The sequence below is a fragment of the Mobula hypostoma genome, chromosome 8, assembly GCF_963921235.1.
Source record: "Mobula hypostoma chromosome 8, sMobHyp1.1, whole genome shotgun sequence".
Lineage (NCBI taxonomy): Eukaryota > Metazoa > Chordata > Chondrichthyes > Myliobatiformes > Myliobatidae > Mobula > Mobula hypostoma.
In genome coordinates, this window is record NC_086104.1 from 107,859,030 (window position 1) to 107,877,353 (window position 18,324).

At 44.6% G+C, this 18,324-nt stretch overlaps 1 protein-coding gene across 1 annotated transcript in view; it reads left to right on the top strand.

Moving 5' to 3' along the window:
- The first annotated feature begins 6,233 nt into the window (after positions 1-6,233).
- The window catches only part of rsph3 (radial spoke head 3), a 53,051-nt gene continuing 40,960 nt past the window's right edge, over positions 6,234-18,324 (top strand). Inside the window, exons 1-2 of the mRNA XM_063055182.1 lie at positions 6,234-6,547; positions 15,838-15,922. Of these exons, the coding sequence (XP_062911252.1) occupies positions 6,447-6,547; positions 15,838-15,922 (186 nt within the window). The 5' untranslated portion in view covers positions 6,234-6,446. The remainder of the gene's footprint in view (positions 6,548-15,837; positions 15,923-18,324) is intronic.

An 18,324-nucleotide genomic window follows, 5' to 3' on the forward strand; every position in this document is an offset into this window, starting at 1 on the left:
ATATAAACAGCAATGAATTAGCACCCAGAGCCATCTAGGGCAGATAATTTCAGAGTTTAAACCATCAGTGGAATTTGTGGCAACAGGCAGTTGTTGTGGCCGAATCATTGGGTATATTTAAGGCAGAGGTCAACAGGTTCTTGATTAGTCAGGGCATGAAGGGATACCGGGAGAGAGAAGGCAGGAGACCGGGATCAAAAGAGAAATTGGATCAGCCATGATGAAATGGTGGAGCAGACTCAAAGGGCCAAATGGCCTAATTCTGCTCCTATATCTTATGGTGTTATTTACATCAGGAAGTTTCTCCTTATGTTGATCCCAAATAGCTGAGATGATGCTCCTTGACTTTAGACTTTTCAGCCTGGAGAAGTGCCCGTCCTGCAAATCACTCTCAGATTTTTAATGTCAGTAGGAACCCCTCTCCTCCTCATTTTTTCAGACTAGCGAGCATTTATCAATCTTACACATTACTTCCAAAATAGTAATCAATTTAGCAAATTGATCAATCCATCTCCTAGTCAGATCATTTTTAAGTTAAGAGACATGGGGCATATACTTTTCCAGCTCTGTTCTCAACATCAGAGCAAGGCAGTCTTACTTTTGTGCACTCTGAGTTGTACCATGTCAAATAAAGTTATTTTCTATGTATGCTAATATATTACTTCCACTCCTGGGAGTGCTTACTTTATGCTTTATATGGTAATTTATGAAATTTAGTTTAAGTACAGAAGGTACATTACATGCTGCATGGAAATGTAGGTGCCACCTACACTTTTAAAATAATGGTGGTTGTCTGTGGTGCCTGACAATGAGAGGAAACCCATGTGGGGGAGTTTTTAAAGTGGAAAATCCATTGTACTGGGGCAGTTCCACTCTCTTGACCTCAGAGGTCCAGGTCCAGTGCTATAAACAAGTGCTGAAACCGCAGATCTCCCTTGGTTGCAGTGGATGACTATGATGTCTTCTATGCCTTGTCGTGCTCTTTGCTCTGCACAGAGCATTGCAGTACTGCCTTCCTGGGCATTGGATCTCACTGTAGATGTCATCAGCTCAGTCGCTAGGACGTGCATGCCCCTGTCTCACCGGGGTACGAGGCCGGCGGCTACTCTCACCCGCCTGCCGAAGCGGAGTACCGGGATGTGGCTGCTGTCCCATGCAAACAGCTACCAGTGAGAGCTGAGTGGAGACCAAAGGTGAGTGAAATGCCCCGGAATGGACACGACATGCCCCTTCAACAGAGGTGTGACCCTCCCTGGACACCACTTACACCCCACTCAAAACAGCATTGATAGATAGAAGCATGGAGTTGAAAGCAGCCTGAAATTCACTACTAGACAGGTATATGGAGGAATTTAAGGTGGGGGGTTATATGGGAGGCAGGGTTTGAGGGTCGGCACAACAATGTGGGTCGAAGAGCCTGTACTGTGCTGTACTGTTCTATGTTAATTTCAGAAGAACAACTTTTTGGCCATAAGGTCAAGAGAATGTTGAATATTTAACTAAAACTTTAGCGTCCAATTCTGTATGAGCTGTGAGGAGGAGTACACCTCTGAAAGATTTAATTGAAGGAAGACATTTAAGTTGCCAAAGATAATAGTAAACACAAATGATTCTGAAGATCCAGAGTACAGCTGTCCTCCTTCCCCTCCCCCCACCTTTTTATTCTGCTACCTTCCCCCTTCCTTTCCAGTCCTGAAGAAGGGTCTCGGCCCAAAATGTTGACTGTTTATTCATTTCCATAGATGCTGCTTGACCTGCTGAGTTCCTCCAGCATTTTGTGTGTGTTGCCCTGGATTTCCAGCATCCGCAGAATTTCTCACATTTGTAACTCACACACAAAATGCTAGAGGAGCTCAGCAGGTCAGGCAACTTCAATGAAAAGGAATAAACAGTCGATGTTTCAGGCCAAGACCCTTTATCAGGTTGCGAAGGGCTTCCTTAAAACCAGATGAGAGAAGTTATAGTGGAAAATGAGAAATTTCACAACTGCTTTCTGCCTGTCTTCAAGGAAGAATATATAAAATCAGCCAGATGTACTCGAGAACTAAGGACCTAGTGAGACTGAGGAACAAAAGTAAATCAGTGTAAACAATAGCATACTATTGAACTGCTGAGATGGAAACTGATACATCTCAAAGTCCTGATGATTTACGTCCTATAGTTTGGACACAAATGGCCATGGAGATAGTGGATGTTCTGCTTATTGTCTTCTCAAGTTGGGTGGATCTATGGATTGGGAGGTTGTAAATGTGACTGTGCTGTTTAAGAAGGAAGGAGAAAGAAAACAGAACCACCAACCTGTTAGTGCAATATCAGTTGTGGGGAAAATATTAAAATCTATAATGAAGGTTGTTTAAACAGAATACCTTGAAAAGTATTATAGAATTGAACAGAGACAACATCAATGTATCAAAGGAAAATAAAGCTTGACTAATCTGCTTAATCTCTTTGAGAATGTGACTATTAGAATAGATAAAGGGAACCACAATGTACATACGTTTTCTTGAGGCTTTTAGAAGTTAAGTCAACGAGTTTATAGTACACGAAGCTGAGGGTACTGTACTGACATGGACTGAGAACTTATTAACAAAGAGAAAAGTGTCTTCTATTCTTTCTCAGAGAGGCAGGTTGTGACATGTAGAATCTATGCTTGGGCCCTTGCTAGTCACAAATTAGACAACAATTTGGCTGAATGGATCAAATATCATATTTTCTAATTTGCCAGTGATATAAAACTAGGTGGGATTGTAAGTGTAGAGAAATATCAAGAGAACATAGACAAGCTAAGTAAATGGATGAGAGCATAGGAGATTGATTACAACGTAGAAAAAAAAACACTTTCGTGAACGAAGAAGAGGAATATTTTTAATAGTCTAGTTTGAGAAAATGCTGATGCTCAAAGGGACTTGAGCGAGCTTGTACACAAGTCTCAGATGAAGAAAGCATTTTTGAGGATAAATGGTGTGCTGGCTTTTACTGGAAAAGATTTGAGTAAAAGAGCAAAGAGGTCTTATTGCATTTAAATAGAACGTGTGAGAATGCACCTAGAGTAATGGGTACAGATTGGTCTTCTCATCTAAAAAGGGCATTCTTGCTATAATGGATGATTGACTAACCTGGTTGCTACACTGGTGGGTTGGCCAACTGAGCAGAGATTGAGAAGATGACATCAATATTCATCAGAGTTTTGCATTGGAGGTGATATTATTGAAACTTACAAAATTCTTCTTGTGTTGAATAGGCTAGATGTTTTACTTGGCTCTGTAGTCTAGAATTGGGGTTTAGATTCTCAGAATACTGAGGATTGAGACAAGGAAAAATGTCTTCACTGAGGGGCAGGTGAATTCACTTAAGACCGATACTGCTAAGTTTTTGCATATTTAACGAATTTTAAAAAATGGTGCAGAAAAATACAGCTATGAGCAGCCATGACCTTGATGGATGGTGGCATTGCATCTTAGAACTACAATGTCTACTCCTGTTCCTAACTGGAATGTTCTTCATATTGAAGTAATGAAGGAGATGGAGAAATAAGTCACAGGACTGATCTTTAGGGAGAGTTGCGAGGAAAACCCGGATTTTGATGTATTTTGATCTGAGGGAGAGGTGAAATAGCAAATCACTTGGAGAAAGTTAATATGGAATATTTCTAATTGGAATAGAACAAAATGACAAATGCAACCTTAGGAAGTTCATTCAAAAAAAAAATGACCACAGTGGGAAGACAAAGAACCTATATCTTACAGAAATTAGATACAGCAAGGGTTGTAACAACAAGACATGGAATTAACTGGCAAATCATCTTCGAGAAGATGCTGTGGAGTCAGTCTTTATGGTGGAGGTACAGCCACAGAGACTTTGGGAGGGTGAACTTAATTTTACATTTTCAGATCATAGGTCCACCCGTCAAGGCAAGTGGACTATGACTTAACATTCTCCAGAGATTTATAGGGTTGTTGGGAGCTCGTGAAATGAACTGCTCTCAGAATTAGAATCAATATTGGGTTTAATATCACTGGCATATGCTGTGTTATTTGTTGTTCTGCAGCGGTAATATATTGCAATACATAAATTACAATAAGAAATAGATTTAATAGTCAAATGCAATAAGTACTGCAAAAAGAAATATTGAGGTAGTGTACGTGGGTTCATAGTCCATTCAGAATCCTAATGGCGGAGCACAAGAAGTTGTTTCTAAAGCATTGACTGTGTTTCTTGAGGGCATGGCCTGGGTAATGGAGGGTCCTTAATGATGGATGCCACCTTTTTGAGGCATTGCCTTTTGAAAATGTCCTCGATGCTGAGGAGGCTAGTGCCCATGATGAGCTAGCTGAATTTGCAACTTTCTGCAAATGTTCTCGATCCTCAAACTCCTGATGAAATATAACTGCTGTCATGCCTTCTTTGAAATTGTATCAATATGTTGAATCCTGGATAGATCCTCGGAGATGTTGAAATCCAGAAACATGAAACTGTTCATTGCTTGATGAGGACTGGTCTGTGATCTTTCGACTTCATCTTCCTTAAATCCACAATCGATTCCTTGGTCTTACATACATTGACACCACTCATTCAGCTGATCTATCTCACTCCTATACACCTCCTTGCCACCATCTGAAACTCTGCCAACAATAGTTGTGTCATCGGCCAATTTACTGAGCTGTGGCAAGCCACAGAGCCAAGGCTGAAGAGAGAGAACAGCAGGGCAGTGGGCTAAACACGCATCCCTGAGGTGAAGAGAGAGAACAGCAGGGCAGTGGGCTAAACACACATCCCCGAGGTGAAGAGAGAGAACAGCAGGGCAGTGGGCTAAACACGCATCCCCGTGGTGAAGAGAGAGAACAGCAGGGCAGTGGGCTAAACACGCATCCCCATGGTGAAGAGAGAGAACAGCAGGGCAGTGGGCTAAACACGCATCCCTGAGGTGCGCCAGTGTTGGTTGTCAGTGAGAAAGAGATGTTATTTCTGATCCATACTGGTTGTGGTTTCCCGATCGGGAAGTCAAGGATCCAGTTGCAGAGGGAGGTACAGGGGCCCAGGTTTTGGAGCTTGTGGATTAGTACTGAGGGTCCGATGGTGTTGAATGCTGAGCTGCAGTCAATAAGCAGCAGCCTGATGTAGGTATTACGTGGAGGGCCAAGGAGTTTGCACTCACCTATTGTGGCGAGTCCAGTGGCAACAGGTCCAGGTCCTTGATTAGCCAGAAGGTGACTGTGGCCATGACCAACCTCTCAAAGCACTTCTTCACAGTAGATACGAGTGCAACTGGGTGGTAGTCATTGAGGCAGCTCACCCTGCTTTACTTGGGCATTGGTAAGATGCAGGACAACATACTGGATGCTGGAGGAACTCAGCAGGCAGCATCTGTGGAAATGAACAAACAGGTTTCAGGGTGAGACCTTTCATCAGGACCGGAAGGAAAGGGGGAGGACGTCCGAATAAGAAGGTGGGGGGTGGGGAAGGTGATCAGTGAGACCGGGTGGGTGGGGGGAGGTCAGAGTAAGAAGCTGGGAGGGGTGATAGGTAGAAAATGTAAAGGGCTGGAGGAGAATGAATATGATAGGAGAGAACAGTCGACCATGGGAGAAAGGAAAGGAGGAGGGGCACCGAGCAGAGGTAATATGCAGGTGAGAAGAGATAAGAGAGGAGCCAGAATGAGGAACTGAAGAAGAGGGAAGAGGGAAGGGGAAAAATTACGCAGAAATCTATGTTCATGCCATTAAGCTGGAGGCTCTCCAGACAGAATATGAAGTGTTGCTCCTCCAGCCTGAGAGGGGCACCAGAGGAGTCCATGCAGTGATGTATCAGAAAGGGCATGGGGATTGGAATTGAAATCTTTGGCCACCAGGAAATCCTCCTTTTGTGGATGGAGTGAAGGTGCTGAACAAAGTGGTCCCCCAATTTACCAATAAAGAGGAAGCTGCATTGCAGATGAGGGCACCAACAGATTGGCAGGTGAAACGTTGCCTCACCTGGTCTGTTTGGGGCCCTCAACGGAGATGAAGGTGTAATGCTTCCACTCCCAGGGTTAAGTGCCAGGAGGGAGATTAGTGAGGAGGGAGAAGGGAATCACTGAGGGAACGATGCCTGGCCATACATTCTAGCTTGCCATCCCCCTTCCTTTCCAGTCCCGATGAAAGCTCTCAGCCCAAAATATCGACTGTTTATTCCTCTCTAGAGATGCCGCCTGACCTCCTGAGGGCGTTTTGTGTGTTACTGTGGATTTCCAGCATCTGCAGAGCCTCTTACTCTCCGCACGCCCCACACTCCGGTAGGCACAACATTGACGTGCCCCACCCTAATGCTGATACAAGGCCGGCAACTCGCGTCCGCTCGACTGACGGAAGTAACGCAAGGGTTGGCATTGGCAACGGTTGCCAGGACACGAGGCGAGTGGCGGTTTCCAAGCATTGGAGCCGGACGGCAGTCAGCGGCGGCCCCGCGACATGGCGACCGTGTTAGCGCAGCGGGATGGCGGCGGCACGTACACCTTCTCCAGCCGCCCCCGGGCCCTGCAGGGGAGGAAGAAATACCGGCAGGAGGAGCAGTGAGTGGGCGGAGGGAAGGAAGGAACTGGTGGTGGTGGTGGGCCGCCGTGATGGACATCGCCGTCTGCAAGCTATGTCACGGCGGGGTTGCGTGTGTGTGCAGGGCTGGCAGCATCGGGCGGTCTCTGCCATGCAGTGTGGGAGATGTAGCAGTTAGACCTCACAGCCTAGGCTCATCTGGCTAAGTGTTCGTCAAGGGGTGAGGACTGGCCAGTGCCAGATTGGATCCCTCAGTTTCCCCTTTACTGGTGCACGGTAAACTCCTATACCCCAGGCAGAGTTGCTGGAGCATTGGGTTAATCTGTCGCCCCAACCAGAGGTCTGTTCTGTTCCCTAGCCTGCCCGGGCCAATCCCAGACTGAGCCCTTTGGCTTTCCCACTGGCTGACCTGGGGTCTTTTAATACCCTTGGACACCATACTGATGTCCTGGCTTGCAAATGTTGCTCCAGGAGGATGGATGCTGCTGCCTGACTGTGATGCCAAGGTAAACTAGAAGCCAACACCCGGGGCTGCACTTGTCACAGCAAGGCAACATTCCAGTCTAAATCCCTTGCTTGAGTATCATGTCTTCCCTTTGATACCCCAAAATAATTCTCACAGGCTTGCAGGCCCCTTGTCTGTCTCTCTCTCTCTCTCTCTCTCTCTCTCTCTCTCTCTCTCTCTCCCACCCCCTCACCAAGTGCCCAGTTTTCAGCCCAGGCTGACTCAGAGTTGGAGGAATCTGGATGAAGTACTGTCTCAGGTCAGCATGGCATAGTATCACACAAGTATGTGCTGAGAACATAAAAACATAGACAACCTACAGCACAATACAGGCCCTTCGGCCCAGAAAGTTGTGCCGAACATGTCCCTACCTTAGAAATTACTAGGCTTACCAATAGCCCTCTATTTTTCTAAGCTCCATGTACCTATCCAAAAGTCTCTTAAAAGACCCTATCGTATCCGCTTCCACTGCCGTGGTTGGCAGCCCATTCCACACACTCACCACTCTGAGTGAAAAACTTACCCCTGACATCTCCTCTGTACCTACTCCCCAGCACTTTAAACCTGCATCCTCTTGTGGCAACCATTTCAGCCCTGGGAAAAACCCGCCGACTATCCACACAATCATTGCCTCTCATCATCTTATACACCTCTATCAGGTCACCACTCATCCTCCATCACTCCAAGGAGAAAAGGCTGAGTTCACTCAACCTATTCTCATTAGGCATGCTCCCCAATCCAGGCAACATCCTTGTAAATCTCCTCTGCACCCTTTCTACAACTTCCACATCCTTCCTGTAGAGAGGCGACCAGAACTGAGCACAGTACTCCAAGTGGGGGCTGACCAGGGTCCTATATAGCTGCAACATTACCTTTCGGCTCCTAAATTCAATTCCATGATTGATGAAGGCCAATACACCGTACGCCGCCTTAATCACAGAGTCAACCTGCGCAGCTGCTTTGAGCATCCTATGGACTTGGAGCCCAAGATCCCTCTGATCTCCCACACTGCCAAGAGTCTTACCATTAATACTATATTCTGACATTGTATTTGACCTACCAAAATGAACCACTTCACATTTATCTGGGTTGAACTCCATCTGCGACTTCTCAGCCCAGTCTATCTCAACATAGATCGAACATAGATTTGGGTCCACCTATGTTCAGGTCAGGGTGCCTGCCTGTAATTCAAAGTGGAAGGAAGGAGGAGGTGGGTGAGAAATTAAAAACTGGATCATAGGTTAGTGGATCAAAAGTCAGCATAGATAAGCACGCACAAATGGTGAATAGTATTGGTGTGAACTTAGAACATAAAATAGAACAGCAAAGGAACAGAGTCTTTGGCCCCAATGTAGTGCTGAAGCAATTAAATTAGTAATCAGATAGACATCTAAATGAATCCCTTCTGCCTAACAATGTCCAGATCCTTCTATGTTCCTCACATTGATCTGCCTGTCTAAATGTCTCTTAAAATCCCTAATGCATCTGCCTCTACCATCACCCTCACCACCACTCTCTGTAAAAAAAAAACTTGCCTCTCATACCTCCTTTGAAATTGCCCTTTCTGACCTTAAGTGCATGCGCTCTGGTATTAGATGTTTCCATTCCGGGAAGCAGATACTCCCTGTCTACTCTCATCTTTGCCTCTCAAAATTTTATAAACCTTTATCAGATCTCCCGTCAGCCTCCATTGCAACAGAGAAAACAACCCAAGTCCAACCTCTTGTTATAGCACAGGCGCTCTAAACTAGGCAGCATTCCGATAAACCTCTTCTGCACCCTCTCCAAAGCCTCAGCATCCTTCCTATAATAGGGCAACCAGAACTGTGTGCAATCCTCCAGATGCAGCCCAACTAGAGTTTTATTAAGCTGCAACATAACTTCCTGCCATTTGAACTCAGTGCCTCGATTAATAAAGGCAAGTATGCCATATATCTTATTGACTGCCCTATCAACCTGCATAGTAATTTTCAGAGAGCTGTGAACTTGGACCCCAAGATCACTCTGCTCATCAACACTGTTAAGGATCTTGCATTTAACAGTGTACTGTCTCATAACATTTGATCTACCAAGTTGCAACACTTCGTATATAGCTGGGTTAAACTCTGTTTACCATTTCTCCACCCATATCTGTAAATGACCTATATCCCACTGTATTCTTTGCCAGCCTTCTATGCTATCTACAACACCACCAATGTTTGTATCATCTGCAAACTTACCCATTTACATTTTCATCCAGATCATTTACATACATCACAAACAGCAGAGAACAACAGTAGAGATCCCTGTGTAACACCACTAATCACAGACCTCTAACTGGAGTATGTCCCTTCGAACACTACCCCCTTTCTTCTTTGGGCAAGCCAGTTCTGAATCCAAACTGCTAATTTATCATGGATCTCATGTATCTTAATCTTCTGGATAGGCCTTCCATGACGGACCTTGTCAAATGCCTTACTAAAATACATGTAAACAACATCCACAACTGTACCTTCATCAGTCAGCCATGTCTTCTTGTCAAAAAACACAAACAAGTTCATAAGACACCACTTGCCCTGCACAAAACCATGCTGGCTCTCCCTAATTAGGCCATGGTTTTCCAAATGTTCATAAATCCTCTCCCTAAGAATTTCCCTACCACTGACGTGAGACTCACCAGTTTCCAGGATTATCCCTCCTTCCCTTTTGAGTAATGGAACAACATTAGCTACTTACCACTCCTCTGGGACCTTGCCTGTGGCTAGAGAGGGTATGAAGATATTGGTCAAGGCTCCAGAAATCTCTTATTTTTGTCAATAACCTGGGGCATATCCCATCAGGTCATGAGTATTTAACAACCTTAATGCTCTTTAAGAGGCCCAACACTACCTCCTCCTTTACCTCAAAATGCCCTAGCATATTAATACACTCATCACTGATCTCCCTATACTCCACGCCCTTCTCCTTGGTAAATAGTGATTTAAACTGCTTATTAAGGACCTTATGCACATGTTCCACATCGGAGCAGCTGTTCCCCTCTCCCTTATCCTTGAGTGGTTCCACCTTCTCCCCAGTTATCCTCTTGCTCTTACTGTATGCCTAGAATGCCTTGGGATTCTCTTTAATCTTAACTTGCTAAGGCCTCTCCTGGCTTTCCTAATTCCCTTCTTGAGTCCTTTTCTGGCTTCTTTATAACTCTCAAGGGCTCTGTTTGATTCTAGCTTCCTAAAATTTACACACTTTTTCTTTTCAATACAAACAAAATGCTGGGGGAACTCAGCAGGTGATCACTTTTCCTTCTTCTTGTCTAAATTCATCACCTCACTCAACATCCAAGGTTTTTGTGTTGTTGTTCTTTCTTCTGACTGGAACATACCTGTCCTGTACTCTATGCGTTCGTTAAAAAGCTTCCACATGTCAGATGTGGACTTGTCCAAAACGGCTTTTCCCAATTAACTCTCCCTAGTTCCTGCCTAATGCTATTGTAATTTGCCCTGCTCCAATTTAATATGCTCTCACAAGGTCCATGCTTATCCTTGACTATAGCTATCTCAAAACTGAAGAAGCTGTGGTCACTGTACCCATTACAAGGTCAGTCACCTGGCCAGACTCATTACTCAACACCAGGTCCTGTTCAACACCTCCTTTGTTAGACTATCTATATATTAAGTTAAGAATACCTCATGGATACACCTAACAAATCCTGCCCCATCTAAACCTCTTGCATTAAGAATGTCCCAGTTTATTTGAGGAAAGTTAAAGTCCCCCATGACAACAACCCCACTGTCTTTACGCCTTCCCTTAATCTGCCTGTATATCTGTCCCGCAGTGTCCCATTGGCTTTTGGGAGGGGGTGGTGGTCATCACAGTGCATGCACTCTTCCTATTTTTGACTTCTACCCATGTAGACAGTGAACAAGCTCTCCTTTATGTCCCTGATTAGTGGTGCAACTCCCCCCAGCCCTACTCTTTTACCACCCTCTCTATCTTTTCTGAAAAATCTAAACATTGGAACATTAAGCATATTCCTGTCCCTCTCTCAACCAAATCTTTGTAATGACCACAACATCATTGTTCCATGTACTGATCTATACTCTTAAGTTCATCACCTTTACCCATAATACTCCTAGTGTTAAAACTTCAAACTGTCCAACACATTGTATCTATTACTTTATTCCTGCCTGTTCTTACTGGCCCTGACATCTACCTTCCTCTCCATCCCTCCACTTCTGACCTAGTGCTCTGTTTCCCACCCCGTTCATTAGTGCTACTCGGGGTGGTGTAAGCTAGTTTGAACCATTTTGAGTAGCACTAGCGAATCTCCCAGCCTGGATATTGGTTCCCCTCCAGTTTAGTTGCAACCTGTCGGTCTTGTACAGGTCACACCTGCCCCAGAAGAGGTTCCAATGATCCAAGAAACCCTGCCCCCTGCACTAGTTCCTCAGCCACTCATCCGTCTGTACTATTATCCTTTTCCTGCCCTGACTCATAAGTGGCACCAGTAATCCAGAGATTACTACCCTAGAGGTCCTGCTCTTCAGCCCCTTTCCTGTCTCGCTATACTTACTACGCAGGGTCCCTACTCCCTTTTTACCTATGTCATTGGTGGCAAGGCGCACCACAATCTCTGGCAGCTCACCCTCCCCCTTGAGAATATTCTGCAGCTGCTATGAGACATCCAGTACCCTAGCAGGACTTCCTGTATATCCCCCTAATTAACGAGTCTCCGATCACTATCACCCAGCCTGATTTTACCCTTTCCTACTGAGCTGCAGAGCTGGCCACAGCCCCACTGGCCTGGCTGCTGCTACTGTGGCCTGGTATGTCACCCTCCCCTCCCCCCAGCAGTATTCAAAAGGTGGTGTACTTGTTGCTGAGGGGAATGACCACAGAGGAACCCTGCACAGACTGTCTACTCTCTTTACTTCTTCTGGTCACCCATCTACTATTTGAAGCTTGCACTCTGGGTGTGACCATCTCAGTAACAGTTTCATTTTTGAGGTTTTCAGCATCCCGGTTGGTCCTAAGTACATCCAGTTCCATCTTCAGTTTCTTGACCTTGTCAGTCAAGAGCTGAAGTTGGGTGCACTTCTTGCAGATGTAGTCATCAGGGAGACTGTGAGGTACCCTGAAATCCCACATCTCACAGGAGGAGCATTCTACTTCCTTAAATACCATCCAGCCTACACTGTGTTAAGGACTTGGATTTACAGACAAGGCAACATAAAAAAATCTTACCAGTTCTTATTTGTATCTTCTCTCTGAAACCATTGAGTTTTGCACTCACCTGTGTCACTCGTCCAGCCTCTTCTCACTGAGCTTGTTATACCTTTGGCTCTAACTTCTCAAGCTTAAGTTCTACAATCAAACAAATGATTCCAAATGACTCAGCACCCTTAGCCTTCACCTGTTCTTGCTGAAGCCTGTTGAGCCAAATTCTCCCACTCTAACCCTGGCCCACTCCAACAATGGATGTTCCCCCAATGGCCAGTTGTAGAATTTTGGACAATCTCAAGGTTGTGCAAGATCGATGGTAGCAAGCCAGGAGAGCACAGCTAGTGGGTATGTTAGATCAAAAATTTATCATGATGGTTCGGTGGCTGACAGCGAAGGTGGTTTTCAATTAGGAGGGTGAAACAAATACGAGAAAATTTAGTGAAAAAATACCATTCTAGCCATATGGCAGATTAGGTGGGGAAGGTGATAGAAGGGATAGCTTGAAGTAAGCTTCATTAAAGCTGAGGTATCAGCATTAGAAGCCAAGTATCCTTTAAATCTATCACGTTGATGCAATGATCCACAGTGTTGGCATGGATGGAAAGGGACTTGTTTGCAAGCAAATGTACATTCTAGAGAGAAATAGGCAAGGGTTTTGGGTGAGAAGAAGGATGATTGTTGAACCACTGCTGGAGTCTGCAGCATCGGATGTGGGCGAGGTGAATAAGAAGGGAAAGAGTTTGAGAACATGAGCTGCTAGCATTACATCTTGTTGGAACGTTGGTCAGGATGAAAGTTGGCAACTGTTTATCAGCTGGGAATTAGATCTTTGAGAGAATGGTGAAATGAGTTATGTAATACTGGGTTAGGGTTCGTGGTAGTGAGTGAGTTATCTACAAAGCACCCAAGAAGGGTGATGTAACAGAAATGGTATAAGGAAGAAGAAACAAGAGATTTAAGAAAGATATAAGAAAGAAGAAACAAGTGGGTTGGACTAGTAGCTAAATGGAGAAGGATACTGGTTAACTTGGGTTAGTTAGACATTAGACATAGACTCTTTCTCTGGTGTACACCTCCCTATTACCATCTAAGATTCTTCCAACACCAATGGTGTCATCATTAAATTTATAGATGGCAGTTGAGCTGTACCTAACCACAAGGTTATGAGTGTAGAGAGTATAGCAGTGGGCTAAGCACTCATCCTGATGTGTATCTGCATTGATTGCCAGCGAGGAGGAAAGGTTATTACTGATCTGTGCTGACTGTGGTCTCCCAATATGGAAGTCAAGGATCCGTTTGTTGAGGGAAGTACAGAGGCTCAGGTTTTGATGATTAGTACAGAAGGGTTAATGGTGTTGAGAACTGAGCTTTAATCAATATACAGCAATTAATCAATATACAGTACATGCATTTTGCTGTTGTCTAGGTGCTTCAAAGCTCAGTGGGGAGCCAGTGAGATCGCATCTGCTGTAGACCTGATGTGCTGGTAGGCAAATCACAGTGGGTCCAGGTCCTCGATTAGACCTTTCAAAGCACTTCATCACAGTATGTATGAGTGAGTGCTACCGGGCAATTGTTGTCGTGGCAGCTCACTGCGCTCCTCTTTGGCACTGGTATAATTGCTGCCCTAATTAAGTAGGTAGGAACCTCTGACTGCAGCAGTGAGAGGTTGAACACTCCTGTCAGTTGGTGAGCACAGTGCCCTGCCAGGTACATCACTGGGGTACCATTATCTGACTTCACCCTTTTGAAGGATGTTGTAATGTCAGCCTCTGACACAGAGATCATAGGGTTGTCAAATGTTATGAGGATTTGCACAGGTGTAGTGTTATTCTCCCTTTCAAAGTGTGCATAAGAGGTGTTGAGCTCATTGGAGAGGGAAGCATCGTTTCACCATATAAGAAGTAATGGCATGAAACCTGCCACAGCTGCGGTTCATCCAATTGTGTCTCTATCTTCACCTGGAATTGGCTTTTCACTCACGCGATGATCTTCCACAGGTTGAGCCTGGACTTCTTGTAGGCTTCTGGGTGTTTGTCTTGAATGCCGCAGATCAGCCCTCAGCAGACTGAATCCTGTTTCATCCAGGCTTTCTGGTTTGGAAAAACTTGCTATGTTCTCAATGGCACATCATTATGCATGCAGTGTTGATGGAGTTGGTGATGGTCGTGGCATATTCATTCACAATTTTACCACATATCAATGCCGTGCAATTCTCCTGTCCTGGGTATGTGTGAAATGCTATTTTATTTAGAGATGGAGCACAGTAACAGCCCCTTCCGGTTGAGTCTGCACTCACCAATTTTACCCCTATAACCATTAACCTACTACCCTGTACATCTTTGGAATGTGGGAGGAAACAGGAGCACCCGGAGGAAACCCACGTGGTCATGGGAGAACGTACTTGCAGATAGCGGTGGAATTGAACCCAGATCACTGGCACTGTAGTAATGTTAAGCTGACTGTTACATTACCATTCCTGTTTTGACCCATCCTCATGCTACTATTTCCTTTGACTCTCCACTCCTTGTCTTTCTACTTTGTTTGGTTTTAGGCTATATCCTGGTCACACTCTTATGGTTGAGGTAGAAGCTATTTTTACACTGTTTTTGTCCCCAGTTCTCATCGTTGTGGTTCAGCTTATAGCTGGAGCTGTTGAGCTTATTGTGAAATCCAAATCAGAATCAGAATCAGTTTTATTATCACTGGCATGTGACGTGAAATTTGTTAACTTAGCAGCAGCAGCCGTTCAATGCAATACATAATATAGAAGAGAAAAATAAATAATAATAATAAATTAAATTTAAAAAATAATAAATATCAATGGCAGTATACATATATTGACTAGATTAAAAACGTGCAAAAAACAGAAATACTGTATATAAAAAAAGGGAGGTAGTGTCCAAGGGTTCAATGTCCATTTAGGAATTGGATGGCAGAGGGGAAGAAGCTGTTCCTGAATCGCTGAGTGTGTGCCTTCAGGCTTCTGTACCTCCTTCCTGATGGTAAAGGACATGTCCTGGGTGTTGGAGGTCCTTAATAATGAACGCTGCCTTTCTGAGACACCGCTCCCTAAAGATGTCCTGGGTACGTTGTAGGCTGGTACCCAAGATGGAGCCGACTAGATTTACAACCCTCTTCAGGTTCTTCTGGTCCCGTGCAGTAACCATCGCACCGCCCCCCCCCCCCCATACCAGACAGTGACGCAGCCTGTCAGAATGCTCTCCATGGTACAACTATAGAAGTGTTTGAGTGTATTTGTTGACATGTCAAATCTCTTCAAACTCCTAATAAAGTATAGCTGCTGTCCTTTTACAAAAGTCATGTCTTAGTCTGAAATTGATTGTCTTCGACCTCTTGCCATTGAAACTTTGATCGAGTACTTTGTGTCCCTCTAATGCCACTAATGTAAATCTGTGCTGGCTTTGCCAGCACGGTGTGAAATTCTCCCTCGTCATCCTTGTGTCTTGGTTTATTATAACCCTGTGGCCTTTTGTGCCGCTGTAATTGTTTCCCTCATGCACTTTTTGTTTAGAACATATTCTGAGCATTGATTAAGCAAATACATGATAATACAAGTGCATACTAACTTATTCTTTTATTTTTGAGATGTACAACAGCATATTATGGAAATATCATGTACGACAGAAGGGTGGTGCGAGGAAACACATATGCACAGCACACATTCCCTTTGGTAAGTATATATAGCATGATTCCAGCTTGTTAGTCAGGATTATAGTAGTCAATTTTTAATTAAATTGAACATACATTTAAGGCATCTGTTAGTCTTGCGAGACCATGGATCTGTGCCTGGAAAGTCTTCACTCTCCAGGGCGCAGGCCTGGGCAAGGTTGTATGGAAGACCAGCAGTTGCCCATGCTGCAAGTCTCCCCTCTCCACGACACCAATGTTGTCTAAGGGAAGGGCATTAGGACCCATACAGCTTGGCACCAGTGTCGTCGCAGAGCAATGTATGATTAAATGCCTTCCTCAAGGACACAACACATTCCCTCGGCTGGGGCTCGAACTCACGACCTTCAGGTCGCTAGTCCAATGCCTTAACCATGTGGCCACGTGCCCACAAATTGAACATACATAGAACGTAGATTTCTATGTGCGCTTTGGCCCACATTGTAACCTACTGTAGAAACTGCTTAGAATTTCCCTAGCACATAACCCTCTATTTTTCTAAGCTCCATGTACCTATCTAAGAGGCTCTTGTATCCACTTCCTCCACCACCGCCGCCGCAGTGCATTCAATGCACCCACCACTCTCTGTGTGAAAAACTTACCCCTGACATCCCCTCAATACCTGTTTCGAAGCACCTTAAAACTATGCCTCCTCATGTTAGCCATTCCAGCCCTGGGAAAAAGCCTCTGGCTATCCACATGATCAATACCTCTCATTATCTTGTATACTTCTATCAGGTCACTTTTCATCTTCTGTCACTCCAAGGAGAAAAGGCCAAGTTTACTCAACCTATTCTCATAAGTTACGCCCTCCAATCCAGGCAACATCCTTGTAAGTCTCCTCTACATTCTCGCTAGTATCCACATCCTTCCTGTGGTGAGGTGGCCAGAGCTGAACACAGTACTCCAAGTGGGGTCTGTCCAAGGTCTTATATAGCTGTAACATTACCTCACGGCCTTGAACTCAATCCCATAGTTAATGAATTGCCAACACACCATACGCCTTCTTAACAACCCTGTCAACCTGCACAGCAGCTTTGAGTGTCCTATGGAGACAGACCCCAAAATCTCTCAGATCCTCCACATTGCCAGAAGTCTTACCCATTAATATTATATTCTGTCTTCAAATTTGACCTACCAAAATGAACCACTTCACACTTATCTGGGTTGATCTCTATCTGCCACTTCTCATCCCAATTCTGCATCCTATCTATATCCTGCTATAACCTCTGACAACCCTCCAGACTATCCACAACACCCTCAACCTTTGTGCCATCAGCAAACTTACTAATCTACCCTTCTACTTCTTCATCCAGGTCATTTATAAAAATCACAAAGAAGTAGGGTCCCAGAACAGATCCCTGCGGAACACCACTGGTCATCGACCTCTATGTAGAATATGACCCATCTACCACCGCCCTTTGCCTTCTGCGGGCAAGCCAATTCTGGATCCACAAAGCAATGTCTCCTTGGATCCCATACCTCCTTACTTTCTGAAGGATCCTTGCCTAAATCTATATACACTACATCCACGGCTCTACCTTCATCAATGTGTTTTGTTACTTCCTCAAAGAATTCAATCAGGCTTGTAAGGCACGACCTGCTCTTGACAAAGCCATGCTGACTATCCCTAATCAGATTATGTCTCTCCAAATGCTCATAAATCCTGCCTCTCAGGATCTTCTCCAATTACTTGCCTACCACCGAAGTAAGACTCACTGGACTATAATTTCCTGAGTTATCTGTACTCCTTTTGGAAACAACATTTGCAACCCTCCAATCTTCCAGTACTTCTCTTGTCCCTATTGATGACGCAAAGATCATCGCAAGAGGCTCAGCAATCTCCTCCCTCGCTTCCCCCAGTAGCCTGGGGTATATCTCATCCAGTCCCAGTGACTTATCTAACTTAATGCTTTTCAAAAGCTCCAATACATCCTCTTTCTTAATGTCTATATGCTCGAGCATTTCAGTCTGCTGTAAGTCATCCCCACAATTACCAAGGTCTCTTTCCCTGGTGAATACTGAAGCAAAGTATTCATTAATGACCTCCTCTGACTCCATGCACACATTTCCACTATCACACCTGATTGGTCCTACTCTCACATGGCTCATCCTCTTGCTCTTTACATACTTGTAGAATGCCTTGGAGTTTTCCTTAATCCTGCTCACCAAGACCTTCTCATGTCCCCTTCTGGCCCTCCTAATTCTATTCTTAAGCTCCTTCCTAGAAACCTTGTAATTTTCTAGAAGTCTAACAGTACCTAGTTTCTTGAACCTTTCATAAAGCTTTCTTTTCTTCTTAACTAGATTTTCTACATCCTTTGTACACCATGGTTCTTTAACCCTACCATCCTTTCCCTGCCTCAATGGAACATATCTATGCAGAACTCCATGTAAATATTCCAC